General features: G+C 39.7%; 1 protein-coding gene across 2 annotated transcripts; it reads right to left on the bottom strand.

Moving 5' to 3' along the window:
• Positions 1-333: 333 nt before the first annotated feature.
• Positions 334-27,949, bottom strand: atg2b (autophagy related 2B). Of its 2 annotated transcripts, none has more exons than XM_028437498.1 (43): positions 27,588-27,949; positions 25,360-25,640; positions 25,086-25,248; positions 24,765-24,917; positions 24,579-24,681; positions 24,313-24,475; positions 23,931-24,110; positions 23,746-23,842; positions 19,462-19,626; positions 19,212-19,363; positions 18,874-18,985; positions 17,786-18,029; positions 17,534-17,696; positions 17,321-17,413; positions 16,645-16,833; positions 16,152-16,425; positions 15,970-16,078; positions 15,685-15,889; positions 14,755-14,897; positions 14,159-14,316; positions 13,357-13,532; positions 13,118-13,268; positions 11,965-12,167; positions 11,147-11,227; positions 10,952-11,058; positions 10,787-10,879; positions 10,607-10,677; positions 10,446-10,522; positions 10,190-10,360; positions 9,968-10,100; positions 9,026-9,225; positions 7,917-8,140; positions 7,712-7,838; positions 7,440-7,631; positions 7,258-7,359; positions 5,806-5,884; positions 5,505-5,712; positions 5,352-5,421; positions 4,483-4,565; positions 4,278-4,399; positions 3,315-3,469; positions 3,077-3,226; positions 334-1,252 (listed from the first exon to the last, which is right to left on the bottom strand). In XM_028437498.1, the coding sequence occupies exons 2-43, from the start codon at positions 25,519-25,521 to the stop codon at positions 1,022-1,024; spliced, it is 6,234 nt and encodes a 2,077-aa protein (XP_028293299.1). In that variant the 5' UTR covers positions 25,522-25,640; positions 27,588-27,949; the 3' UTR covers positions 334-1,021. The 2 variants fall into 2 exon arrangements, with proteins under 2 accessions (XP_028293299.1, XP_028293300.1); XM_028437499.1 differs by having other exon boundaries at positions 27,846-27,943.

The following is a 27,949-nucleotide window of genomic DNA, read 5'->3' as shown; positions in this document are numbered from 1 at the left end:
GGTGCAAGTGACAATCCTTGGAACTAAGTAAATATCCAGGTGATCTTGTCATACTATTCAAATGCAGGAGGTAAATGAAAATGCATTATGCAGTTCTGGCCTATTGAATGATGGACTACTCCTACTTTAAAGATGAGATGTGGTATTAAATACTATATATATATATATATATATATATAGAAAACTCACACACACAAACAGGAGAATATAAATAGTAAACACAAATGCAGTTTCTTGTTGCCATGTGGTAATTCACCATTTATTTCCCTTTCATGCATTTATTATAAAGACAGATCTGTACAGGTATGTGCAAAAGACAAAAAAAAAACCAAAACACAGGCTAATTAAAGTCTGCAGCACATGTCACATGTAAATATACAAACACCAGCAGAGCAGAATATTAAGACTTAGCTAGTAGATCTCAGAAAACCACATCCTGAACAAGGTTAAATCAGTGGCGTGAAATGTGAGCGACAAACTGCTGGAAAAAAAAACAAACAAAAAAAAAAACCCCAACTTGTCTGAAGTTTTTAAGACCGCAGCTTTTGTGCAAATTACACATTTCAGGCTTCTTACAAAATAAACCTGAAACTTTACAACAGTCGTGGATTCATTTCCATAATACAACTCAACTTGGGCAAACCCTTCAAGTGACTTCAATGTACAGAATTTCATAAAGCTTTATACACCAGTTCTTCATTCTTGTACGCTTATCTAATATTACACATTGTGATTATTTACACATCAAAGTATCAAAGCCTCTATTACTATAGGTTAAACCAATGAGGGGTTGAGATGTTCTATAACCAGCAGAACTATGTTTACATCAACAGGTGAAGAGATAGTAACGTCAGTTTGTAAACAAAGAAGTAAAAAAAAAAAAAACATTACACTGCATCAACTTTCTTACAACCAAATGCTAATTTTTTGATCAGGACATCCTAAATTCCTCAATGTTCATACCTCCCTTGATTTCTAACTTCCGACCAATGGTATCATCCGTTGCTACCCAGTGCTACGATCACTCCTGGCTCTGCCTCCACTTCTGCGAGTCTTCCTGACGCGCGTCGGGGTGAATCTGGTTCCTCATTCCTCCTAAAACGTTGGACGTGGCCTCGGTGGCCATAATGAGCGGCTTCACCACAGCTGGTGGCAGCTCGCGGAGAACTCCGCCCACCGCTCCTGTGATGCCGCGCTGCTCGTGCTCGCGTGTGGCCGTGTCGTAGATGGTCAGTGCGGTGTCTGTTATTCCCTGTTGAAGGAAACAAGTCATGTGTTTATTGGGAGAAGAGAAAATAACTGCTTAATAGGGATGTAACGATTCACTCAACTCCCGATACGATTCAATTCACGATACTGGGTTCACGATACGATTCTCTCACGATTCATTTTACAAAATGGGACTGTACTTAAATGACTGAAAAATATTCCTTTATTTTTTTTTGGGAAAAAAAAAAAACTAGAAAATACTGTACTATTTTCCTTTTATTTTTCATTGTCAAAAGAATCCCTTGATGAACTATTCAAACAATGCAATTTAACTAAAAATAAATCTTGAATGAAATAAATAAAGGAATAATACAAATGAAGAAGCCTATTCATTTAAATTCTGGTTCCATAGTAAACAATACAAAACTGCATAATAGTTTTTTTTTTTTTTAAAGTGCAACTGAAAAAGTATTTTGTGACTTAACAATTGGACCTTAAAAAAAAAAAAAAGTCTGCATTGTATTTGCGTCAAATATTTGTTTGAACCAGCAGAGGGCGCTGGTAACCAAGTGGCCGGTTGGCATGCAGCTAAGTGTAGTGAAGAAGAGATGCTATGCTAGCAGACAGAGTTAATAGAAAAACGTGACTTTTACAGATATTCACTTAATATTACAGACATTCTTTTGGTGCTAAAGGGGTAATGAATCATTTATGAATATGTTTAAGAGTAGAAGGCGGCCAGAAAGAAAGTATCAGCAGATTTCGCCCGCCGCCATGACTTCTGGATAGCGCCCTCTGCTGGTTAAAAAAGTACTGCGATTCAATTTTCACAGCATCGATATGAACCTTGATACCTATGAATCGATTTTTAACTGCCTTACGATTAATCGTTACATCCCTACTGCTTAATAGATTCAGATCAGAAACCTTCACTTAAAAAGGCATCACAGAAATACAACCAGAAATATGCAGCAGGAAGACAAACAAAGCCATTTTATGGAAGGAAAAAAAGGTTCCCAGGTGCAATAATTGTTAATAAATATACCCAAATAATGTAATGCTGTGCACTTACTGCTTTCAAATGTAGATTGTTTTAATAAATCAACTTAGCACAGCCCTTAAACAGTAGGATCTCTGAATTAGTGATGCATAGCATAGAGCAGTGGTTCCCAACATTTTTTGGATTGCAAAAATCAAGAATTGTTGATCCATTTCACTTTACCCTTTTCCATTTTGTTTCATCTGCTTTCCGTTATCGGATGTTGTTACTGGCTTTTAAACTTCCTGAAATTGTGCCAAGCATTATTATTTAGATTAATTGAGTTATCTTTTGTTAATTATTTCATTTTCTCGAAATTTTGCACTAGTTTTGACATCTGCCCGTTTGGTAAAATTGCTACATATTGGACCCCGCATATGGTAGAAAAATTGCATATAAACGCATGGTATTATCGTAATATATGTTGGTGAGGGTTTTAGACTGTGTCATACAGCTAATTGGATTTTAGGAGGTGATCTCCATCATACTACGTCATATTTAGTGCGAGAACTGACATTTCGATGTCTCTGCCCACCCGTTAATGGTGAAAAATTGCATGTACAGTATTGTTCTAAAACTGATTGTGAGGATATATTCCTTGTCATATTGAGATTTCCACTCCTTTAAAAAAAAAAATATATAAAAATACACGAAGTAACTAAATAGTAACAATAATGATATTGCCATTTACGTTTCATGAAGTTTTTTTCAATCCGTTTTCCACAGACAACAAAGTATCTTCGAATTGGGATCCTGTGATTAAACCATGCAGTCCTCAATCAATATTACATTTATAATTGCAAAGGCAATGCTCGTCAGTAAGTTTACCTCTTTCACCACAGTGTATGCGTTGGCTACACCTTCCCTCAGGTCCACAGGCTGATGGGCCAGCCCATACTGGGAGTATCGTTTTATCCTCTTCGTGTTACCCTCGTCCGGTACTGGAGACACCATGTCGTAGGCGGTCTCAGCAGCAGCCTGATGATGAATAAATAATAATTTCACTAATAACGTCCGACTCCCAATGAGAGACTTCCTGCCATGTCGGTTATTCTGTCCGGTTTACCTGGATGGTCCGCACCATCCGGTTGGTCAGCTCCAGAGCGGCCATGGCGGTGGATGTTCCGAACGAAGCGGTGCCACGCTGAAATCCACGGACGATTCGACCATCCTTCCTGTACTGCTCGATGGGGAGCCAGACCAAGTCCCTGAGCCCATGAACTAGATGCAACATTATATAAATACAACAGTTGGGAATGATATTTACATTCAGCGCTCTCAAAAAAGTAGTATTTCTAGTCGTCATGGTTGCACCTTTAGAGTTAGTTAGTGATTCATTGATTTATATATCTGATATGTAAACCTGTACAAATAACGTTCGATAGGTGTACGTTATCTTTAAGCAGAGTTTAGTCAAATTCTATCAAATGTGGTTTATAAAAGCAACAATAAAGCATTTTTAAACCTCTTATTTAATTTATTTGATGACATTGTACTTTTCAGGGGGTAACCCTGTTGATTACTTAGACAATTGAGTGACAATTCTGTTTTTTTTGTTTTTCTGAAGACTGCCAAAATCAAATTCAAATTTAAACTAATCCAGGTGACCCCATGTTGGGTCACCTGGAATTAAAATGGGGTCACATGAACTGTCTAGTAATTGGTAAAAAATTACTAATTAAAATAATATTTTTATTTTATTATTATTACAATTATTATTATCACTACTTAACTATTACGACACACAATCGCAAACAAAGTATTTATATACTTTTTCTTTGTGTTTGTAACACAGTTTAACAAAAAACTATTCTAGAGAAAAGAAATGCAGCTGGGGTCACAAGAAATGTGTGATATAAAAATGGGGTTACAACCCAAAAAAAAAGCTTGGAAACCACTGGGTTCAACTGTTATGTCTCTGGTAATGGGAAGATTTTTTACGCTCAGTTATATTTACCAGTAATAATAAACAAAATTATTATTTACGTTTATGTGAATTTAGACGTTTTGAAACAAGGTTGATACTCACCCAGTTTTACCAGTGTGTGAATTGGTGCCACTCCACTCAGAAGGCCTTGGAGCTGGTTTGCTTTTATGTCATTCAGCCATTCATTTAATGCATACGAACACAGCTTATCTACACCTAATAGACTGAAACATTAGAAACACGTGTATAAACATACGTGGTAGAGTATAAACACAGGCAGGATGTGGATCATTGATGCTATACAAACCCTTGTCTGTAGCACAACTGCCTGAGCTTCAACTCTGAACAGTTCAGCTGCGTCAAACCAAACACGATCCCCGCAAAAGTGCCCTGAAACACAGTTTTTAGAAATTCCTTAATGATAAGACAGTAGCATAATGTCAAGGAGTTGCACTTCAATTATTTATTTAACAGGGACAATGTGCATTAATATTAATATAGAAAATGTGTCAGATTTAGCCTCTTTCTCATCTGTAGTCTCTGGACAGAATGTTCAATTGTCACCCTAAAATAATACTAACTAAACAATTTGCATTTCCTGAAGAAAATGCCAGTGAGGATGGAGGTGCTGGCCTATGTCGCACTGCATTAGCATGAGCATTAGCATTGCATCAGCCTAGCATTGGCATTAACCTAGCATTAAACTTAGCACTAGCATTAGCATTGCATCAGCTTAGCATTGGCATTAACCTAGCATTAAAATTAGCACTAGCATTAGCATTGACCTAGCATTAAAATTAGCATTAACCTAGCAATACCATTATACTAGCATTGACATGAACATTAACATTAACCTAGCATTGGCACTAACCTAGCAATAGCATTTACCCAGCATTGACATTAACCTACCATTGGCACTAACCTAGCAATAGCATTTACCTAGCATTGACATTAACCTACCATTGGCACTAACCTAGCATTAGCTAAGCTTAAAAGTTAAAAGTTGAAATGGTTGAAAAAGCTGAAATTTCCAATGAAAGTGGATGAGAACAAAAAAGGTTACAAATTATAAAAGTACAAGCATACATCTCAATTAAATATACAGTGAAAATGTAACGACATAACATATCACACATTCATTTACAAAAAGGAAACACAAAAGTTACTATCACTCACCTGGTCCATTGACATGTGTTTACCATGATAATCCAAGCGGATGGGAACTTCAGAAGTAAATCGAAACTCTCTGTTGAAAATGATTTTTTAAATCAACATCAGACGTGAATGTGAAACATCAGCTTTTTGTGAAAAATTCTAAATCAGACTGACCGGAAGAAAATGGGTTGATCCGCCAAAGATGACGCAGAGGATTCATTCTCATTCGCTTCTTCTTGACCACGACCGAAATAACAAGGCTTGCATCGTCCCTTAGCAGGCACAGAAATAATGGGCGCTGCTTCCTGGCTGCCACCTGCTGGCTTGGAAAAGCTGCAGGAGATCTCTGGATCAGCTGCTTTTGTTGTGGAAACACATACAGCTGTGGAAAAAAACCCAAACAAAGATAATGAGGCACAAGGCGAAAGTAAGACTTTTCTATTTGGATGTTTCATCAATCGTTTCAAAGTCGTACCTTCTTGAGCCGGTGGCGAAAAAAATTCAACCTCATTAGTAAGACTTGTGAAAAAGTCTTTCAAAAAGAAAAGTGCGTCCTTTAAACACAAAAACAACACAGTCAATATTAGGGGTGTGCACTGCCATGAATTTGACGACATGATACACACGATTTGCATGTTGCGATACAATATAGGCTGTTGCTATTGGTCCGGACCCGGACCTCAGACAATCCTGACTACTGTTCCGGCACTTTGTGTGCGCATGCGTTTGCATGCACAGTAAGCCAAATGCCGGTAGTTCCGTCACTGCTGGGCCCGTGTCCTTCAGTTTTAGCCCCAACCCTAAAATGTGTATTTTTTTCGTATATGTATTTTTAAAGGTGGAATTTGCTGTGTTAAATATGTTAAAATGAAGGGATTCAAACCCAACATCAGTGGAAGGAAAAATCCTTGACACTAGTGCCTTAGACCACTTGGCCTTCCTAACACTGTGATACATTACGCTTATGTAGAAAAGGTCCGGCTGTGACGGAACTGCACATATGCACAGGAAGTGCGCATGTGCAGAACTATAGCCAGCATTATCTGAGATCCGGGTCCGGAACTCTACAAACTTCGTACAATACATCCCAATACTAAACAATGGCATATGACATACATCGTAATATAACTAATTACAAATTTCACCTTTACAAGTACAATACAATTTATTTAATTTCTTTGTGGCATGTTTATCAAACTGTCAAATGACATTTTTCAAAAATGCTTCTACAATAGATTGTGATTCTGTTAATTTATGAAATTCTCTATCTCTCTCTTTTTTTTTTTTTTTAAATTAACCACATCAGAATCCTTTTATTTGTCACTGTACAAGAAAAGCACAACAAAATTTTAGAAAAATAGTAGTTCTCATAAACGGTGCAAGACAACACAGTGTAGGAAAAAAAAGTGCAAAAAGATGTAGTCAATAAAAAAAATACTATATATATACACATACATACAAGGATCAATATGAAATAAAAAAAGAAAGGAGTGGGATGGACATGGATAGTTACATATAACATTAATAAGTATTGCACAGTGAACAGAGTGTAAAAGTGCCCAGTATTTTTTATAAAAATAAAGTGCCAACACCTTCCAAGCTAAAATGCATTGAGTTTAACAAGGTCTGATGTGGTTCACTGACACCTAGTGCGTTTACGTGCTATGCATATGTTAGCACAATTAAATTAAACATGATTAAAAAAATAGATTTGGACATTTTTTGGATAAATACAATAATCGTGCGATGAAATATTGCAATATATCGCCAAATCGATTTGTTCTTACAGCCTTATTTGGCACTTTTTTGCGTAATCAAAGCTGCTTTACATAAGATAAACAAAAATAAAGAAAAAAATAATAAAAATAAGAGAAAGAGGATATAAATATAAAATGTTGCAGCCATGCTTTATTTTTGCATTCTATACCTGATCAATATTAAGGCGAAGTGGCATCAAGGAGACCCGTAAGCAGCACTCTGGGGGAGCCTGGCTGGACTCTGGACACATGTGAAGGGCTTTGACCGACAGCTAGGAAAAAAAAAACATCAATGAATTTCCATCAGGTGAAACTGTGACACTTCTTTGGGTGTTTATTATGCAGCCCTCACCATGTTAAAATGGGCTTTACGTGGCATTTCCTTGCTGGAATACAGATAGAGAAATTTGTTGATCTGAGAAGTAGCCAGTCTGTCCCGGATCTCCAAGTCCTGCACGGTGAACACCTGACGGGACACCGGCTGATCTGAGGCGGGACAAGATGCCGTCTGAGCCGGAGGATACACCTCGTGTTGAAATCTCACCTGAAGCGACAGTTAAACGAAAAATCCATGTCTCGAAGCGTCATCTTTAAAACTGAATTCTGAGGTTCATGAGGCTTTACTTTGCTGAGCTGGATTTCCATTAAGACATCAGGATTCCTTCCTCTCCCTCCACCGACCCGGGCTGATGTCTTGACATGCCTAACGGGGGTTTGCGATGGTGAGCTGTGAGGTGATGAGCTGCAGGATCTACAGAGAAGATTAAAAAACATGAAGCTAATTTGACTTTTAAAAGGTTTACCTGCAGATGTGCAGTTTAAAGCTCACCCTCTGGCTGGAGAGACATTGGAACCTGCACTGCTGAAGTCTTTCCCACCATACAGATGCCAAATGACTGAGATTTCCTTGATGAGGTAGCGCACCTCAGGGATGGGAAAGTTCAGGGCTCCACGACTGGAGGGACTTCCTTCTAAAGGTTTGCTAAAGTGATCGTCTAAGATCTCCACTGTGTCCGAGGAGAGCTGCTTCACGATTGGCTCTTGATTTCTATCCTGAAATGACACACACACACTTGTTTTTTGGAGGGTTTTGTCCAAAGAATTGCTCACTTTGACCTACAGGCTTCACTAGGGATGGGTACCTTTCACATTGGAACCAATACTCTGTACCAGTGAATTGGTATCGATACCAATTTTCAGTACTTTTGTGCGGTAATAAATGGTAAATAATAAAATCTCAACATATTTATTTCTCACAATAATAATAAACTTTAACAAATATATCAACCCAACATCCAAATGTTTGTATTGTACCAATATTTGTTTCACAAATTTCTTATCATTGAAAACCCTGAACTATGACTACACTTTTGTTTTAAAGAATGCACAATTGAAAAAGCAGCTATATGTGACAGGGCTCTATACTGCCAGTATTTCACTTACATCTGTGCACATAGGTTTTTATATATATATATATATATATATATATATATATATATATATATATATATATATATATTTATAGTTTGGCCGAAGCAGAGTGGCTGTGCCCAATCTGCTTCCAGAGTCTACCGGCTATGAAAGCAGGGTCAGCGTCGCTCGGTTACCCCTTTTCGGCCAAAAGAACCAAGTTGTCATTCGGTGCTATTGCTAGTCCCAGAGCTTAGTTGGTTCTAATCCTGTTTATCCTAAGAACCGTGTGTAGAGGAGCCAGTTTTGTTTAATCAGCACATGCAGCCATGAGGTGAAGGGAGAGTCTCATTAAAGAGTAAAGCAAGGCACTCTTAAACTTTCTCTTAATACTGGAAATATCTAACCATTTCAGCGGGAATGTGAATCGGTACCAGGTAGTACTGAAGGAATTCGGTCAGAATCTGAAAAAATAGCGAATTCGGTACCCATTCCTAGGCTTAACACAGGGAAGAAATTCATCAAAACCTCATCTCTTGAACCGGGAGTTTCTAAGATGCAAAAGTCTTCCGCCTCCTGTGCAAGGCTCTGAGCTGGTGTTATGAGAGGAGAGGGAAGCATTGGATAAGTGGGGCTCGAGTCCCGGGTAGAATTCCCACTTTCGTCCGGGAACAGGAAGAGGTCAGAACAAGGCGGGTCATGGTCATGATTGTGCTCCTCAAGTCCACCTGTAAGCACATAAAATAAAAACAATAGATAAGAGTGTTGACCACTCACATTTGGGGTTGGGGTCAATTACATTAGTAAATTACAATTACGTCTTAAAGTATCCATGTTCAATTACAATTACCTTGACCGGCATATTTTTCCCAATTACAACAAGAACTAATAAAATTTGTATTTTTCCCTTGAATCTTAAATACAAATATGTTCTCAATAACTAAAGGTAAATTACAATTAATCATAGTTACTGAGCCTTTAATAAAAAACATAAAACCTAACATTCCAGTTGTTAGCTTTCTGTTAGCATCTCTTATGATAACAGATTAGTTTTGACCCATGTCTTAAATCAGCTGTAAAATACACTAAAAAATATTATCTATCATCCAATTTGTTTCTCATCTCTTGATTATCTTGGTTCTAATATTTTTGGTTTGGGCATCTGAGCCTTTTTTCTGTCAGTATAGCCCTCGACTCAAATTATTTTAAATAGTAAAACAATTGTCAAGAGAACTAACAGGTAAACTTGATATAAAACATTTAAATAATTACGTATGTGTAAGCAATAGAACTGTAACATGGTTCCCCAGTTTAATTACATTGTTTTTATTGAACGTTCATGCCTATTACAATTACAAATTCAATTATCTGAACTCAATTACGATTACAACAGGACCATGTTTTTTTCAATTATGGTGACAATTATAATTGACCCCAACCCTTTTATTACTAACAGTACAGAGCTTGTACCATTATGCTGAGGTCCAGGATGAAGCTGTATGTCCGTCTCCTCCATAGCTTCACTCATCAGGTCCTGCAACATCTGCTGCTCATTTTCAGCGAGTGGTAGTGGCTGAGATGTTTGCCTGCTGGGAATATCCACCTGTCAGAAAAAAAAAAAAAACACCACCACCTTAATCTGAGCTCCAGTGATGTTTGAAGGTAATTGTTCAACTGTGCGTCACTGCTGACCTTGCTCTTTAAAGACGGGCTGCTGTGTTTGGCCTCAGGTTCTGCTGGTGGCAGCAGATCTCCGTAGCAGGCCACGTACTGGATCAAGTTCATCAGGGCTGCACAGGAATCTGAGCAGGTTCTTATGTGAATGACGTCACTCGAGCAGCGCAACTCGAATCTGGGCTCCGACTTTTACACGAGGAACAAAATGTTAATTAATGCTTTGAGGGCGTGACTGAGAACACAACGTCACAACGTGAGGAATGGTTCCTACCAGTTTTCCATCAAGTCCTGGTTTTACAGCTGTGATCCGCAGCTCCAGCGTCCCCATGTCTAACACTTGGACATAATCTAACACCGAAAGTAGACTTTGTTTGTTGTTGTCGATTGCAGCTGGAATCAATCATTTAAAGATTTGAAACAGAGATAATTTACCTTGTGCCAAATTTACAGAACCAGTGTTGTTCTTATCTGTGAGAAAGAGGGCAGCTTCATCCAAAATGATCCTGTAAACAGCATTACCCAATATTTCAACCGTGTGTATCCTCCATCATTATCAATGTTAATGAATTAATCTAAATATGTGTATCATTAATGCCGTTATAGTTGCCATACCTGAGCGTCGAGGAGGAATGATCTAAAGAGACGCTGCTGGAGATACTAAAAGTCTCTATAACCACCAATGATCTGAGTGGCAGGTATAGAGGCCTGTAAACAAAAAAATATTTAATTGCAAACACAGAAAACCAAAAAATAAATGTTAACTAGTTAATGTTCTACTTGTAGTCTAGGGAGCAGCTCCACAGGTGTAGATGTAGGGTGGTGACGGCGGTAGGAGGAGCATAACCCAACACGGGCTCATCAGAAACATTAAGAAAGTCGACAATCTGCTCCGAAGAAATGAGCAAAGTTAGACTTTTGATGCATTTCTTCTTCAAATGACATGTGATCAGGTTAGAGAGAGGTCAGCTTTACCTGCTCATACCAGCCGAGGCTGGGCGGGACAACTCTGTGCTGAAGTGTGGCTCCTCTCACTCCGACGGCAACTAGAAACTCCTGCTTAGGGAAAACGTTTGTAAAGAAAATTTATACAAACTGATGGGATTATAAAATAAACAAAGCTCTACTGATTTAAGATGGAGCTTCGGGAAAATTATCACAACTTGTCAATTATTTTTTAGCTATAATGCAGGTACAAAAAAATTAGAACATTGAGTATTTATTTATTTAATTTTTTTTAAGTGACCAGTAAAAGTCAACTTTTTATGTGATGCCACTGTAAGAGAAAAATGCTGCTCTACGGCTCAATTCGCGAAGCACCAATATGAATTTTTTCCGGCCAATAATTTTTTACCTGTGGTTGATAAAATAGCAAATCCATTTTGCACCACACTGAATTTTAAACTTTTTTTTCCCCTTTTACTAAATGTTATTAAAACAGGAATAATCATCTATAAAAACAAAATGCAGTTTTTAATCTTTTCCAAAAAAATTTGGTCTATCAATTTAATTTCTAGGGTCCAATTGTTTTAGCTAGTCAATGAAAAAAAAATAAATACAAGATATATACACCTATATATATATATATATATACACATCGTTAGTCAATAGGTATACGAACCGATAAATATTGTGTATCCTTAGTCTGAATATAATGTACAGTGCCTTCACACCAGATCACCTGATGAGGATACTGCCTTGCCAAAAAAACAGCTCATGATACTTTTTTTTTCTATTTTAATTGTATATATTGCCACAAACACAAGCTGCTCTCCAAGTTTTGAGCATCTGACCTTGATGTTGCGCTCCGCACTCTGGGATGAGATTTTGATAGCGAAAGACAACATGCTGCGTGCTTCCAGGCCCATTCCTTCTGACGGGGTGGAGGATCTTTCTGGGGAAGTTTCTGATTGGTAGATGGTTGGATCAAGCCAGTGGGGATGAGTCCTGCATGGCAGCTTGATGTCTGACGAAAGAGTATTGCCATCCACGAGACCTGCGTGAATTGAATGAATGACAGGACAGTTGTGAAAAGGATAAATTGGATTACAAACTACAGATGGAAACAAGCTCTTTAGCTATAATCTGGTGTAGAACAATAAAAAAACTACAGCACATGCAGATCATCTTTTTGCATCTCGGGGGGGGGAGGAAAAATATACGAAGAACCAAAATAAAATTATAGAGTACAAACAGTTTGATAATATAAATGCTTTTTCCCCACAATCTAAAAACACACAGTTATGGACAAAATTATTGGCACCCCTGGAATATTTCCAGAAAATACAGCATATCCCTTAGAAATAGTAGTTATTACAAATGTTTTTTGATATACAAAAACACAAAAAAGCAGAAGAAAAAATGCCAAATTTTACATTTTTTTACACAAAATTTAGTAAAAAGACCAAAAGAAATCAGGCAATATAGAAATTACACCTGAAGCCAGTAACGATATATATAAAAAGCTGATTTAACCTTTGTGTTGTGTGTCTGTGTGTGTTGCACCAAACATGGAGAAGAGAATTTTGGCTTTTTTTCTTCTGCTTTTTTGCAGGGTTTTTAACGCACATAAAGGAAATAAACATGTGTATCCCAAAAATGTGTAATTGCAACTATTTCTGGAAAAATTCCAGGGGTGCCAATGCTTTCAGTCATGACTGTATGTTCATTGGTGGCGTCCTGTACAGTTTGTACCCTGAATTATGTCGAATGCGAGTTGGAGATAGACACCGACAGACTTTCGCATCCCTGAGTGCAGGAAAATACAGGTATAGAAAAAAAAAAAAGGGATGGATAAATGCAAACATGTGCATTGCCATGTATAGAAAGTGTAAAAAAAAAAAAAGGTTGGTTATAAAGCAAAAACACTTCTGCTATACATATTTCAAAATATAGATATAAATGTATGCCACGTCATGACTTGTTACAGTGATGCATGAGGTTTACCTTGGTGATGCATGCAAACACTGCTGGTGTGGAAGCAGAGGTAGTGTTGGTCTTTGTAGCCTTCATACTGAGTCACACTGAACAAAATCGCATTTTTCACCTCCATCCAAAACTCGCCGTGTTTGTTTTTCAGCACACCGATGTCTTCCTTCTGAAAAGAGAACATGAAAAGTTAACACTGACCTCCAATAATGATATAATTTTAAATCACCAAGAAAGTCATAAAGTCCAGTACCTACCTTGGAATGTGTTTGCAGAGCCACTAAGCCATGATTGACACTGAGGACGATGGAGAAAAGACTCTGTGAAGACTTGCTGTGAGGTTTTAACTTTTTCTTCTTTCGGGACCTGTGGCCCAGGTCAGAGGACTGAATGTAATAGTGATTGTTCTCGTCTTCAGACCCGCTGCTGTACTCTGCAAACACAATGTACATTAGGCCAAATAATGGGAGAGCAAGTACCTTAATCTCAACAAAACTCTCCCGCCATGTTGGTTTGGACGCAACACAACAACAGAATTCATCACTTAATAATTAGAATCATGATCTTTATTTATAGAGCATTTTTCAAACACTGGGTTACAAAGTGCATTACAGACAGTAAAAACAATAAATGATGAAATAAAGCAATAAATTAAAAACAGAAAATGTGAGGAAATGATAAAAAATTAAACAAAAAAGTAAAATTAAAACCATCAGCCAATGAAGAACTACTGTAAGAATGAAGACTGTTTTTTAACCCTGGGTTTGTGACCCTATGTGGGGTATCTGGAAATGTCTAGTAATTGATTAAAATATTTTAATTATTATTATTTCTCAAATTTCAACATCACACACAACCTTAAACAATTGAATTCTATACTTTTACTTTCTCAAATTTAAATCTAATGTAATTTATAAATGTAAAGCTAATTCTAGAAAAAAATTGTGATTTAAAAAATGAGCTCACGACCCAATAAAGATTGGGAACCACTTATTTAAGGGCTCATCCATTTAATGTTAAAGTCAACCAAACTATACATCATGTGCCTTGATGTCTCACCCTCAGGACAAGTAGAGCGGAACTGGCTGAAGCTGTCTTTGGGGTAGGTATTGATCAGCTGGCTGGCGACAGACAGTCCGACTACATATGGCATGTTGTCAACGGTCTCCACGGGAGACGGGGCTGTGGGCTCCCACAGCAGCAGATCATTGTTTATCCTTAAAAGCAAGAAAAACGACAATGAAACTTCAACATTACAAACAGAAAGGTTTACCCAGCTGTGGTCAAACTGGACGTAACATATTTTGGATATACATTTGAAAAAAATTTGTTGCTGAATTGTCTCTGTATGTATTTGTATATTACATGCATAAACACTGCTCAGTTATGGTTGTAAATAGTTATTAAATAAGAGAGTCAAAAATGAAAAAAAAAAAACAAGGGGAAAGGGTATACTGAGAGAAAAGTGTTTTCAGTCAGTCATGCCAGAGACATCTTATTTTACTGTGTGGTTCTTTTCTAATGTGTGTAAACATGACTGTTAATGTGTAAAATGACATGAGTTAACTCCTCCTGAAATTTTAGCAGACAGTTATCTTTCTTGTTCAAATTAACTGTGATGTTGATCTTATCGTCTGTTCCTCCCTTTAACATACCTGTTGTGTAGTTTTTCATAAAATGCCTTGTTGGGTAGCACTAATTGCACATTAGGGAACGACAACTCAAGGACATATCGAGAGTTGTTCATGGATTTCTCCTGGAACTCTGTCATCTCAGCAGCATCTCCAGGAATCACCATCTAGGATAGAGCAAACCACTTTTACAAACATCTGCATGTGAAACATATAAACTCATGGGACAAAAAAATAACTATTGCTATTAAAAGATTTTGAGTGATAATTAGCTGCCTCAGCTTAGCTAAATCCCAGCATCATGATTTATGTTATTAGATTTAAAATAATAAATGATCTATAGTAGATGTGTCAGCTAGCTGCATTCAGTAGGCACTGTACAAAGCATATCAACCCTGAAGTCCTACCTACCGTACATTCATGAGATCAGTTTAGTGCAGGATCTACACACACGGGTGTTAAACTAATTTTAGTTCAGCAGTCAAATACAGAGATTATCTTATGTGGGCAGCAGATTTTAGGCTGGAAAATTAGTATTATTGTGCTCTAGTTTGCACTTCCACGTATAAATAAATAAAATATTTAAAGCACTGATAACATCAAAGCAATAAATGACAGTACCCGCAGGATCTTCACTTTAAATGTATTCTTTTTAAATTTTGTGGCTAATGTTCATGTAATGGACAGAATGTTAACTTAAACCGATAAATCCCACTCAGCAGAAATCAAGGAATTTACTTTGTGACCTTACTGAAATATAACTACATGACTAACAAATATTCTTGATTGTATTTCAAGGACTTGTTTTTTCCCCTTTTTACAAGAAGAGTATTATATTATTAGTAGTATTAGGTAAAACAGCTGTGCCTGATGTGTAACCTCTAAACATAAAAAGCAAATATTAACTTTATATTTGAAGTTATCATTGACTCTCCTCATTTTCCCATGACGCACCTCTTCATTTTCATACATGACCCTCCGTGACGAGAAGGGAGATGGCTCTGGTTTCCCAAAGTCGCACACATCCTTCAGCGAATGGGCGGCTCCTTCCTCCTCCTCTTCCTCTTCTGGAGAATGATCCTCAGCACCTTCAACATCCTCAGCTGTCACACGCTCAAGGATGGAGCGGACTGTGGTGGGATTCATCTTCAACACAACCCTACTCAGACAAACGGGGATGACATTTCAGTTGATGGTGACCCGACATCATCATTCCATCTCAGAAATGACAGCTCATACCTCGGCCAATCAAACTTTGCACTTTCAGAGGTCGTCATGTCCCCATCCATTGTGTGGGATACTCTAAAGAACCTGGCAGCTGGCTGATCCGGCGCTTCCTGAAACTTCCCTGTACAAGTGGTTCATTATTTAACTCAACACAATCCACAAGACTAAAGTGCCATTTGTTAAAAGTGACATACCAACGAGCTCTTTGAACGTTAGCTCCATTTTGGTTTGGTTTGGAGAATTCCCACCCATGAACTCAGTTTTCACATCCAGGTCTTCCAAATCAAGGTAGAGAACTTCTTTCTGCAAAGATTTCTTGAACCAAGGGCCTCTCTCCTGGTCTGAGCGCAAATCAGGAATGGGAAAGCACAAAGTAACACCCAGCATTGGGGTGCTGATCGTCAGTGACACTTGGCAGTTGTTGGGAGTGTGGCCGTCGTCGAGGAAGACCTCAGTGAAAGCTTTGTGCTGTAAAAGTTGGAGGAATACAAAGTTGGAGGAATACATAATCTTATATTTGTGTGAAAATTTAAAAAAGGCAGACGGGCACAATATATCTGGTAGTCTGACAGGAAGATTAAATACTACATTTCCACATGTACAGTGGGGAAAATAAGTATTTGATAAACTGCCGATTTTGCAAGTTTTCCCATTTCCAAAGGCTGGAGAGAGCCTTGACTTTCTTACCAAGCTGACGTGCTTATTGTACGATGTGTACATGTGCGAGGCCATCATCTCTGTGGTTGCCAATTTCTGATGCTGCAGTAAAGAGTTGAGCCGGTCCACGATGCTGATGTCCAGTTCAGTGCGCATGGGGCCCAGCTCCACCTGGATCTCAGCTTTACGTGGAATGGTACTGAGACGGACCTGGCCACCCTACCCAGGCGGGAAAAGATTTACGCATTAGAACAGGGGTGTTAAACTAATTTGAATTTAAGGGTCAAATGCAGACGAGTTCGATTACAAGTGGGCCAATAATGTCACCAAGTTTGCAATTTCTAGTTATAAATTAGACAAAGTATGGAAGGCATCAACAATATCTAAGCAATAAGTGACAGATGTTTCAATTTCTTTTTATTGACTTATTTTTTATTCAATTTGGGGAGATTTTGTGGAACAATTTGAGAAAAACTGCAGGAGTTTTGGGAAAGATTTAGAGTTCTTTCAATAACAATTTATTACTGAATGATTTGGTAATTTACATAATGATTCATGTTTTCTCTGTCATTCTTGTTTTCTCCAGCAGGCTGAATTGGATGCTCTAAAGGGCCGGATTTGGCTCTAGGGCCTTGAGTTTGACACATGTGCATTAGAGGGTTTAAAAAAATGTCAATAGTTCTATATGACTGGTTAGCGCAGTTACCTGAGGGCCTCTACGCTCGGCTTGTTTATAAAGCAGGTGAAGGCAGGAAGAACGGGGTGCCTCAGCACTCTGTGTGTTGTCAAATGTAAGTAACTGAAAAGCAACAAGAATCCCAATTTAATCACTTTAAGTATAAACAACATAATTCATCTAGCTGTGCTCAATCTTATTATCTTTTGTGTATCATGTTAAGCCCAGGAAGGAAGTGCTGACCTCGGTGTACTGCGTTCCTCTTTTAAAGCCGCCAACCACAGCTTCTGAGGGGAACAGACACTCCAGAAACTCCATCTGTTCAATCGTAATGTCAGTACTGCATGTTCGCAGGCTGGATCCCTGACAGTGCTCGTAGCTTATTTTCAGGCCCTGGCTGACAAATCTGCAACCACAAAGCCAGGCAGATACCATTTAAACAAGTAAATCACAACCACAGCCTATGTAAAGTGCAACCTTGGCAGAACTGTGCACCTGAGGTGGTCATAGGGACAGGCCTGATTGAAGAGCGAGCGACACTGAAGGAAAGCTGCTTGGGCCAGCTGACCAGCGCTCACTGTGCTAAAGAAGTGTGTAGCGAGGGATCCCAAAGGACCGGGAGCAGCATGTGGTGGAGGCAGTGGGTCGATGTGGAGAACAAAAAGCGCCAGACGACTCAGCGTCATCTTAAACACCAGTTCTGGCCTTGACTCGTCGCCATGGGCTTTGGATGGATAAGCTGAAACAAGTCAAATCACATTTAATAATCAGCCATAACTTCACCTGTAAGGGACACCGATTTTAAAAGTGCACATTCTAAAATATTAAATTTAAATGTTAAAATAAATGCCCAATGTTAAATCTAAACGTGGAGAGCAATCACTCCGTCTGAACAGACTGCAGATAGCGCTCGTTCACGTCAATTAGATTTTTATTTTGGTACTTCTGGTGAATTTGCATATTAGCTAAATATTATTTTTAACTGTGACATAGATTTAACATTTAGATCTAGATTTAACATTTAAATGTAACAGTAAATGCTAAATGTTGATCTAAATATTAAGAGTTAACTTTTAGATTTAATATTTAACAGATTTAAATTTTTGACTTCATTGAATTTGCATATTAGCAAAATATTTAGCTTCACCTGTAACATATAGATTTAACATTTATACTTAACATTTAATATTTAGATGAACATTCAGCATTTAGATTTAATAGATTTTTTACTTCCACTGAATTCGCATATTAGCAAAATATTTAGTTTCACCTGTGACATAGAATTAACATTTAAATTTAACATTTAGATTTATTTTTTTAACATTTAGATTTCATATTTAACAATTTTTTTTTTACCAGAAAAGCAAATATCACAAAAATTGCTGAAAATTTTGGTCAAAAGTAACATTAAAAAAATAATAAATCACATACGTTTTTTCATACGTGGTTTGTTGCTCAATGTTGCTGTTTAAATTTACATGCACAACTTTATAATCAGCGCCCCATATACGTGCTGCTTTTAAAAGCCACAAGCTATGGCTGTCAGTTACTGGAGATACGAGGAATGTGTCTGGTTTTCTTACAGGTTTGTCTTAGTACTTTCTGAGGAGGCTGTGACTCTAGGGGCTGAAGTGGAGTTTCATTCGTCTGCTTTTCTTGTTGTCTCGGTACGTCCATGTAATCGTCCCACAAAGCCTGGTAGCACGGATCAAACAGAAATTATGCTTTTTCAATAAAAGAACTGCAATTTTTACCATTATCTTGTGGCACTCATTACAACAAACATATGTAGAATAATCTGCATGATACCTTATTTCTATTAAGTGAAGTAAAGTAGCAATAGAACACAGATCGTGCAACGCCCTCAAATGACTCATCCTTAGATGTTTTATAACAGTGTTCCTATTAAAATCAGTCTTACAATAGCATTCCCAGAGGGAGACTCTCTCGGAGAGGCTGAGCCATTGCTGTTCAGTGACAAGTCCAAATCAACCGTGGGTGGTTCACCCAGAGGAGGGAGGGACGACAGACTATGAGACATGTCCATGTCAGCCATAGAGAAGAACACATCATCTACATCAGCAGCAAAGAAGACAGCTGGCATTAGGGAGGTGCATTGACAAAAATGTGATTTTAGTCATAATATAAAAAGTTAAAACTTTGAGCTCCACCTCGACTTGATAGGGTTCGGGTGGTTTGGCTTTCAAAGAGGTCCGGGTCGTGCCTTGGCACCGGAATGTCCTTCTTCAGACAACGGTTGAGCTCAAAATGGAGGCGATACTCGTCGTCTTGCTGTATGGGTCGGCTTTTCCTGTCTTTTGTCCATTCCTGTGCACCTTTGACAGAAGGAAGAAGAAATGTTTTCTCACCATACTACAGTTTAGAAGATGTGTTTGGATTCTTTAAAATGTAAATAAACACACGTTTTTTGCTGACCTGCCACTAGGGGGGAAAAAAAGCCTTGATTATGGGCGTGGCTCATGGAGCAGTTAAGGCACACCCAGTCTATATTATAAAATCTCCAAAGAACAATCTATGCTATGCTAACTAGCTACTCAATACTCACTATACCTCTCTATTCACAATTCTCTCAAACCAACCTACTCGCCACAGATTGCAAAGACAACAGGTGCTAATTTTTTATAAAAGGGGCGGAGCCAACGGTGCTTGTTTGTGACACAAAATGGTCCAATAACGTCCCAGAACCTCGATCTAAGGCAATAACAAAATTCAATTGCTAATGGGACAAGGGGTGGAAATTACACCCCTGGCTACAATCCTGTGTATTTACATGAAAATGTTTAATACATATTGTCCCATTTAAAAAAAAATTAAAAATCTCAAATAGCCAGTTTCAACCCATAGAGGGCAGTCACTCTTACATTTTACAATAAAATATATTGTAATATATTTAATTTAACTAATTTGATTAAAATAATGTGGTTTAGACCAGGATCAATCAACAACAGTATTTAATACCCTAAATAAATATAGATAGATAGATAGATAGATAGATAGATACTTTATTCATCTCCAAGAGAAATTCACAGTTCCAGCAGCTTACAGGTATGGGAACACAGGGGCATGCAGGGAAAGTACAATGTAGAAATTTAAAAATTTAAAAATTAAGAAAAAAATTTAAAACAGTGCAAAGAAAGTACTAAGGTAAAATATAATGGTATAATATCGAAATACAGTATAGTGTGTGCCAGTCCAGTTGAAGTGCAGTTGTGCAGATGACAGTGTGCAAGATACAGTAGATGTGTGTGTGTGATAAAGTGCGTGTGTGACAGAGTGTGCATGGTGTGATTAGCATTAAGTCCAGTGTTCTATGGTTGATTTTATCGCCCCCCCCCAGAGTTGTTAAAGAGCCGCATGGCGTGGGGGAGGAACGATTTCCTCAGTCTGTCAGTGGAGCAGGACAATGACAGCAGTCTGTCACTGAAGCTGCTCCTCTGCCTGGAGATGGCGCTGTGCAGTGGATGGTGTGGATTGTCTATGATGGACAGTAGCCTGTTCAGAGTCCGTTTCTCTGCCACAGATGTAAGGCTGTCCAGCTCTGTGCCAACAACAGAACTTGCCTTCCTCACCAGTTTGTCCAGGCGTCCAGCGTCCTTCTTCTTGAGGCTGCCCCCCCAACACACCACTGCATACATGAGGGCGCTCGCTACTACAGACTGGTAGAAGATCTGTAGCAGCTTCTTGCAGATGTTGAAGGACGCCAGCCTTCTGAGGAAGTACAGACGGCTCTGTCCTTTCCTGCACAGGGCCTCTGTGTTGGCAGTCCAGTCCAGTTTGTCATCCAGCTGCACTCCCAGGTATTTGTAAGTGTGAACCACCTCCACACAGTCGCCTTTGATGTTGACAGGCTCAAGGTGCGGCCTGGTTCTCCTAAAGTCCACCACCATCTCCTTGGTCTTGGTGGCGTTGAGGAGCAGGTGGTTAGAGTCGCACCACGTGACGAAATCCTGGATCAGTTCCCTGTATTCCTCCTCCTGTCCACTCTTGATACAGCCAACGATGGCTGTGTCGTCCGCGAACTTCTGCACGTGGCAGAGCTCCGAGTTGTACTGGAAGTCGGACGTGTACAGGGTGAACAGGACCGGAGAGAGCACAGTTCCCTGCGGTGCTCCAGTGTTGCTGGTAACAGTGTCGGACCTGCAGTCCCCCAGTCGGACGTACTGAGGTCTGCCAGTCAGATAGTCTGTAATCCATGCCACCAGGTCTGATCCTACTCCCATCTCTGACAGTTTGTGCCTGAGGAGCAGAGGCTGGATGGTGTTAAAGGCGCTGGAGAAGTCCAAAAATGTAATCCTCACAGCACCACTGCCTCTGTCCAGGTGAGAAAGAGAACGGTGAAGCAAGAAGATGATGGCATCCTCTACTCCAACCTTCTCCCTGTAAGCAAACTGCAGAGGGTCGAGAGCGTGGTGGGTCTGTGGCCTCAGGTGATGGAGCAGCAGCCGTTCCATGGTCTTCATCACGTGGGACGTCAGGGCGACCGGCCTGAAGTCGTTCGGCTCCCCAGGATGTGGTTTCTTGGGGACTGGAATGATGCAGGATGTCTTCCACAGCTGGGGCACCCTCCCCTGTCCCAGGCTCAGGTTGGAGATACGCTGCAGGGGGTGTCCCAGTTCCTGCGCACAGGTCTTCAGTAGTCTGGGGGAGACTCCATCTGGACCTGTAGCTTTGCCAGGGCGTAGCCTCCTCAGCTCTCCACATACCTGAGCTGCTGTGATGGTGGGTGATGTGAGCGGGGGGGGGGAGGTGTCCTCTTCTGTGCTGGAGATGGCTTGTGGGGTTAGGTGGGTGGGGGTTGCTGTGCTCGTAGGTGCAGGGAGATCAAACCTATTAAAAAACTGGTTTAACTGGTTTGCCCTTTCCACATCAGCCTCAATGGGGGCTCCTTTCTTTGAGCTGCAGCCAGTGATGGTCTTCATCCCCTCCCATACCTCCCTCATGCTGTTGTTCTGCATCCTCTGTTCTATTTTCCTTCTGTATTGCTCCTTCCCCTCTCTGAGCTGGACTCTTAGTTCCTTCTGTATCCGCTTGAGCTCCTGTGTGTCACCATCTCTGAAGGCCTCCTTCTTCTGGTTCAGGAGGCCTTTGATGTCACTGGTTATCCAGGGCTTGTTGTTAGCGAAGCAGCGCACAGATCTTACTGGAACAACAACATCCATACAGAAGTTTATATAGTCCGTAGTGCAGTCAACCATCTCCTCCATGTTGTCATTGTGAGACTCCTGCAATACATCCCAGTCAGTGGTCTCAAAGCAGTCTTTCAGAGCCTGCTCAGCTTCAGGAGACCACTTCCTGAATGAGCGTGTGGTTATTTGTGACCTCCTCACTTTTGGTGTGTAGTGAGGTTTGATCAGGACGAGATTGTGGTCTGCTTTCCCCAGTGCAGGCAGGGGGATGGCACTGTATGCATCCTTAACGTTTGCATACATTAGATCTAGAGTCCTATTTCCCCTGGTGTTACAGTCCACATACTGGTGGAAAGCAGTCAGTGTTTTGTCCAGTGTAGCATGGTTGAAGTCCCCAGAGATAAGCATTAAAGCCTCAGGATGCTGTGTTTGTAGTTTAGCTACAGCGCTATGGATGACGTCACACGCCGCCTCCGCGTCGGCACGCGGAGGAATGTAAACAGTGACAACAATGGCGTGGCTGAACTCCCGCGGCACGTAGTAGGGACGTAAACTTACAGCCAAAAGTTCAATGTCCCTGCAACAGTGGGAGATTTTAACGCTCACATGCCCAGGATTACACCACCGTTTGTTTACATACAGTGCGAGTCCTCCTCCTTTGCGCTTCCCGCAGGCTCTAGTGTCTCTGTCCGCTCTGACTGTGCTGAAGCCCGGTAGCTCCACGTTAGCATCTGGGATGCTAGCTGTTAGCCACGTTTCAGTGAGGCACAGTAAACTGCACTCCCTGTAGGTCTTGACATTCTTTGTCAGCACAGCCAGTTCGTCGATCTTATTCGGTAGTGAGTTAACGTTTCCCATGATCACCGACGGTACCGGAGGCTTGTATCTCCACTTCTTTGCTAGCCGCTTAGCTTTAAGCAAAGCGCCGGCTCTGCAGCCTCGGTACGGCTTCCTTACGTCATCAGGTAAACATGGAACCACACCGTTGCGGGACTTTGCTCTCAGAGCGTGTAGAAAGTTCCTCGAGTAAACGAGTCTCGGCGTAGAAGAATCCATATCCATAGGATAGAGTAATACCTTTCCAGAGAAACCAAGAAAGTAACAAAAATACCACAAAGTAAAAAATAGAAGGGAGAAAAAGCGCGAGAGTGCACGGAGCTGCTAGAGAGGCTGCCGCTCAGGCCGGCGCCGGAAGTATGTATTCAGCAGAATAAAAAAAGGGGCTTTAGTTAGTCTTTAAATCAAATACCATCATCCATCTTGGTAAACTTTCTATCCTGCTCTGAACAGGAATGGATGTAGGCTCACCTCCACCAGAGAAAGCTCCAAACAGACCCAAAAGAAGATGAACTTGACGTGGTGACAACAGAATAATGAGTGTGCCCAAATTTGCAACAACATCCAGCTGAAAACAAAACATTTACCCCGTTAATTTAAAATCAGAATGAAAAGTTAGGGCTGATATTTCTGTGGTTAGGACTTGTCTCGCTCACCTTTGCTCCAGGCATCGCTGGGTTGTTTTTTAAAGTGAGGGAAAGCTCAATTTTACCACTAAGGCTCCCAACTTGCACAGGTTCAAAGGGTGTTGTGAAAGATAAGGGCTCTGTAAACTGGGGGTGAGGCTCACAAATTATTTTTGGATTCCAGCTGGGAGAGAGCTTTGGTTCCATTTCCTGGAAAATAAAAGTTAATCACGCTTCAAAATATGCATGTTGTTTTACGTTTGTCTTTGATTTGATAGGCCACATTGTTGTACTTTTTTTCTGTATGTATAAGTGTGTTATAAAAAACCTGTATAAATAAAGTGTTAAAAAAAATATATATATGCATGTTGTTCCAGTGTTTCATGCTAAACTTTGAGATGTTTACACCAACCATTGGAGGGGGTGAAGATTTACAGCCGTTTCGAGCTGCGTCTGAAAACTCTTCCCAAAACACAGAGATTCCCTCCATCTGCACATTTTTATGGGCGAATGTAGTCGGCTGATGTACATTCACACTTGAACTCTCTTCACTTGTTTCATCACAGTAAATTATTCTGTAAACAAAATGCAATTAGCAAAGCAGGAAGCTTGTCCTTCTGTTGTCTTCCGCAACACATTTAGTCTGCATTTGTTATTGTTTTTTAAATGAAAACATACTTGCTGATTCGCATCTCAAGAGCAATTCCAGTTTTAGAGTTTTCCGGAATGTGTTCGATTCTGAGAACGGTGTCCAAAAATGTCACTTTAACTCTTCTTAAAACTGGAACAAAGGGACATAAGTACATAACTTTACATGGATAACTTATTCATGACCAACTATGCTAGAATAGCTAAATAACTTACCTGTCTCAATGGTTTCCGCAAACTTCTCTAATCCTTCAAAAGGCTGGAAACTTTCTCCTAAATCATCGGTGAGATTCTGGCTAAGGCATTCTTTAGCGAGCTGCATGCTGCTGGTCATAAAACTCGACCAGTACATGGGCTCAGATCCAGATGCTGAAAGAAGAAGAAGAAGTGTGGATGGTTTATTCCTGAATTGACAACAATATAAAAGTACAGATCTTCACCCGTTTTTATTCATCACAATCGGTGTTTTCCAGAGCCGTTCTCAACTAAAAAGCTAATATCTAAAGCCTTTTAAACATCATCAAAACATCCTCTTACCCACTCTAGGCCTCGGTCTGAGCACCATCTCCAATCCCTTGACCTCAAGTGCACAGTTCTCCTGCAGCAGTGCCGCCCATGGAACCGTTAGGGAAATAGTCTTGATGAATCCTGCGATTACCTCAACAGGAGCATCCGCATTTTCCAGAAGCTCATTGAGAGACTGAGTAGCAAAAAGAAATGCTTAAGATTCTATAAATTAATTTAACCATTGCCATAACTAAAGAATAAATGACAATTTGGTGCTACAAGGGAAAAACAAAACACTAATTACCCATTTATCAAGTGGAACCTGAGCAAGAGTCCCAGTACCCTGGTAGAGGTCTAGACTGAGCTGATCCAAACTGAGCTTCTCCTCCAGGAAGTTTCCAAGGTACCGATGGAGGAGGTACCTGCAAGCCCGCTTTTTGATGGACTCCGAGAAAGGCCAAGGCATCTTAAATAAGTAGAGTGGAGGAGTTTTGGGGTACTGAAGAGGTTTGGTTCCTGCAAAGATGAACTAATTCAAACCAGTCCTTGCTCAGACATCCTTCATATCATGGGATCAGGAGCGATCTGGAGGACCCATCAACACACGGAGGTTAGAGAGAGTTTATGTTGTACACGACATCAACCTGCCAGGGACTAGAGATGAAACTAGCATTTAATTTTTGTCCATTAATGTGCATTGTCCCTTGTCACAAATCAATAAATGAAAAATAATGTGGCCACAACAACAAGAAAATAACATACAACATAAAAACACTTACAATACAACTAAAATCCCAGTTCTTAAAGGTCCTATATCATGCATCGAGCTTTTAACCTTGATACAATGTTGATTCCTTATCAAAAACACCCCCAAAGTAATATTGGGCTTTTTTTCTGCATCTCTGAGAAATTAGGGGTTTTTCTTTCACTCCACACTTAGTGGTGGTAAGCTACTGTTGTAGCCACAGCTGCCCTGGGACAGACTGACGGAAGCGAGGCTGCCAAAGTGTGGCATCGGCCCCTCCGACCACCACCAACACTCACTCACACTTTACTGTAATGTGCAGTATTTTGGCTGAAAATAACAACAGTGTGTGGATGGCAAAAGAAAATCACTTTGGTGATAACTGATCTGCCTCAGAGCGAGTCAAGCAGGAACCTCTCAGGCAGGTCAGTGTATAGACACGCCCACTCATGAATATGCATAAGCAGGCAGCAAACAGCCAGTTGGTCAGAAAGTCACTTTTCAGAGAGCTAAAACTCTAGAAAACAGGCAAGTTTGGGAAAATAAACCTCAAATACTATGTTTTTGGGTTCTTAGAACAAATGGAGATGGGTGAAAAATGCATGATATGGGACCTTAAAAACATGTGTCAAACTCAAGGGCCGAGAGTCAAAATCGGCCCTTTAGAAAAGAGGTATTCATCTACGTTCGTGGTTGAAATCAATGTGTTGTCATCAAGCTCTGCAGAAGCATGATAACGAGCCATTCATTTGATTCAGGTGTGATGGAGCAGGGACACATGTAAAAGTCTCAGGAATCTGGTCCTCGAGAACTGTAGTTGAATATCCCTGGCAGCCGCGGTGTGTTGACGTGTTCTTTCCGCTGCAATTACCCAGTTAAATTCCTTGAACTATTCTAAACTGTACCTGGTGAATAAAACCCTCTCTTTCTTTAGAACATCCCATTCAGCCCGTAGAAGAAAATAAAAATTAAAACAAAAAACATGAATTATTGTGTAAATTACCAAATAATTCAGTTGTGGACATCACAAATTCACCAATTTAATTAAACTCTACAACATTTTAAGGGGCTTGCATTTTTCCTTTGTTTATATCACATGAATGTAGTCATTTTTAATTGCAAATTGTGGAAAGAACTCTCAATTTTTCCACAAATCTTGCAATTTCTCATTAATAATTTCACAAAATTCCTCTAAATTATACAAAAATAGTAAACACAATCAAGTGAATTGAGCTGATATTGAAAACTAGGGCACAATGCTGTTCAAAAATATATATATATTTGTCCCCCACCTAAAATCTGCAGCCACATTTAGCCCTTGAACTAAAATGAGTTTGACATCCCTGGCTTAAGAGAATCCGATATGTCAAAATAAGTCACAGTAACTGGATAACAATTATTATTATTAATTAATAAATTATGCACTTCTTTCCCAACCTGAAGTGTTACAACAGCCTTTAAAATGCTGCTTTGTTATCACAAACAATATGACAGTCTAGTTTAAAAATGTGTCATTGGTTTCACTTTATGATTCGTCAATAATTCAAACAGGTTTCTTAAAATAATGTTAGTGTTTTGACAGTTAAAAAAAGGAGCTAAACACAGAAGATAAGTATTATAACACATGACAGCAGCAGAACCAGAGGAAAAAAAACAGCAATAGCCTAAACGTGATTACTATATGAGACAACACAAGTGAAGTCCAACAATAAACAAGACAACGTGCATCTGTGCTAATGCTAAACCTAGGTTTGTCTTAATGAAAGCCTCGATAGCATGACACATACCTGTTAGCTTGAGTTTAGGAGTCAATGTGTGTCTTTACTCGGGCTGTCACAGTCAAAAACCAGCTGCTCAACACAAAAACATGTCACTTAGCAGGCTAGCCCCGGTGCTAGCATGTGCGAGCTTAGCAGCTTTTTTGCACCGTAAACTAACGAAAGGCTAGCGTTAGTAGCGGTGCTACTTAACTTAACTAATGTTTACACACTGTTAGTGTTCCCGTCTGTCAAACTGAAACAGTGCAGTTTAAAACAGCAGTGAACCTGAGAGCCCGAGAGGTAAAGCCTTCAGAGCAGCCACAGACTCAGCCGACCCACACACTGTTTACAAACACTCATGACTCTGCAGCTAACAGGCTAACGGCTAA

Source organism: Gouania willdenowi, chromosome 22, assembly GCF_900634775.1.
Source record: "Gouania willdenowi chromosome 22, fGouWil2.1, whole genome shotgun sequence".
Taxonomy (NCBI): Eukaryota; Metazoa; Chordata; class Actinopteri; order Blenniiformes; family Gobiesocidae; genus Gouania; species Gouania willdenowi.
Note: the sequence above shows the minus strand (reverse complement) of the source record. Positions and strands in the feature narration are given on the sequence as shown.

Coding starts and splice junctions, on each gene's coding strand:
- atg2b (XM_028437498.1), bottom strand. CDS start 25,521: ATGCCTTGGCCTTTCTCGGAGTCCATCAAAAAGCGGGCTTGCAGGTAC. Junction 16,834..17,320: donor CCGAGCGTAGAGGCCCTCAG/GTAACTGCGCTA, acceptor CCGCCTGGGTAG/GGTGGCCAGGTCCGTCTCAG. Junction 15,890..15,969: donor GCAAAGTTTGATTGGCCGAG/GTATGAGCTGTC, acceptor TTGTCTGAGTAG/GGTTGTGTTGAAGATGAATC.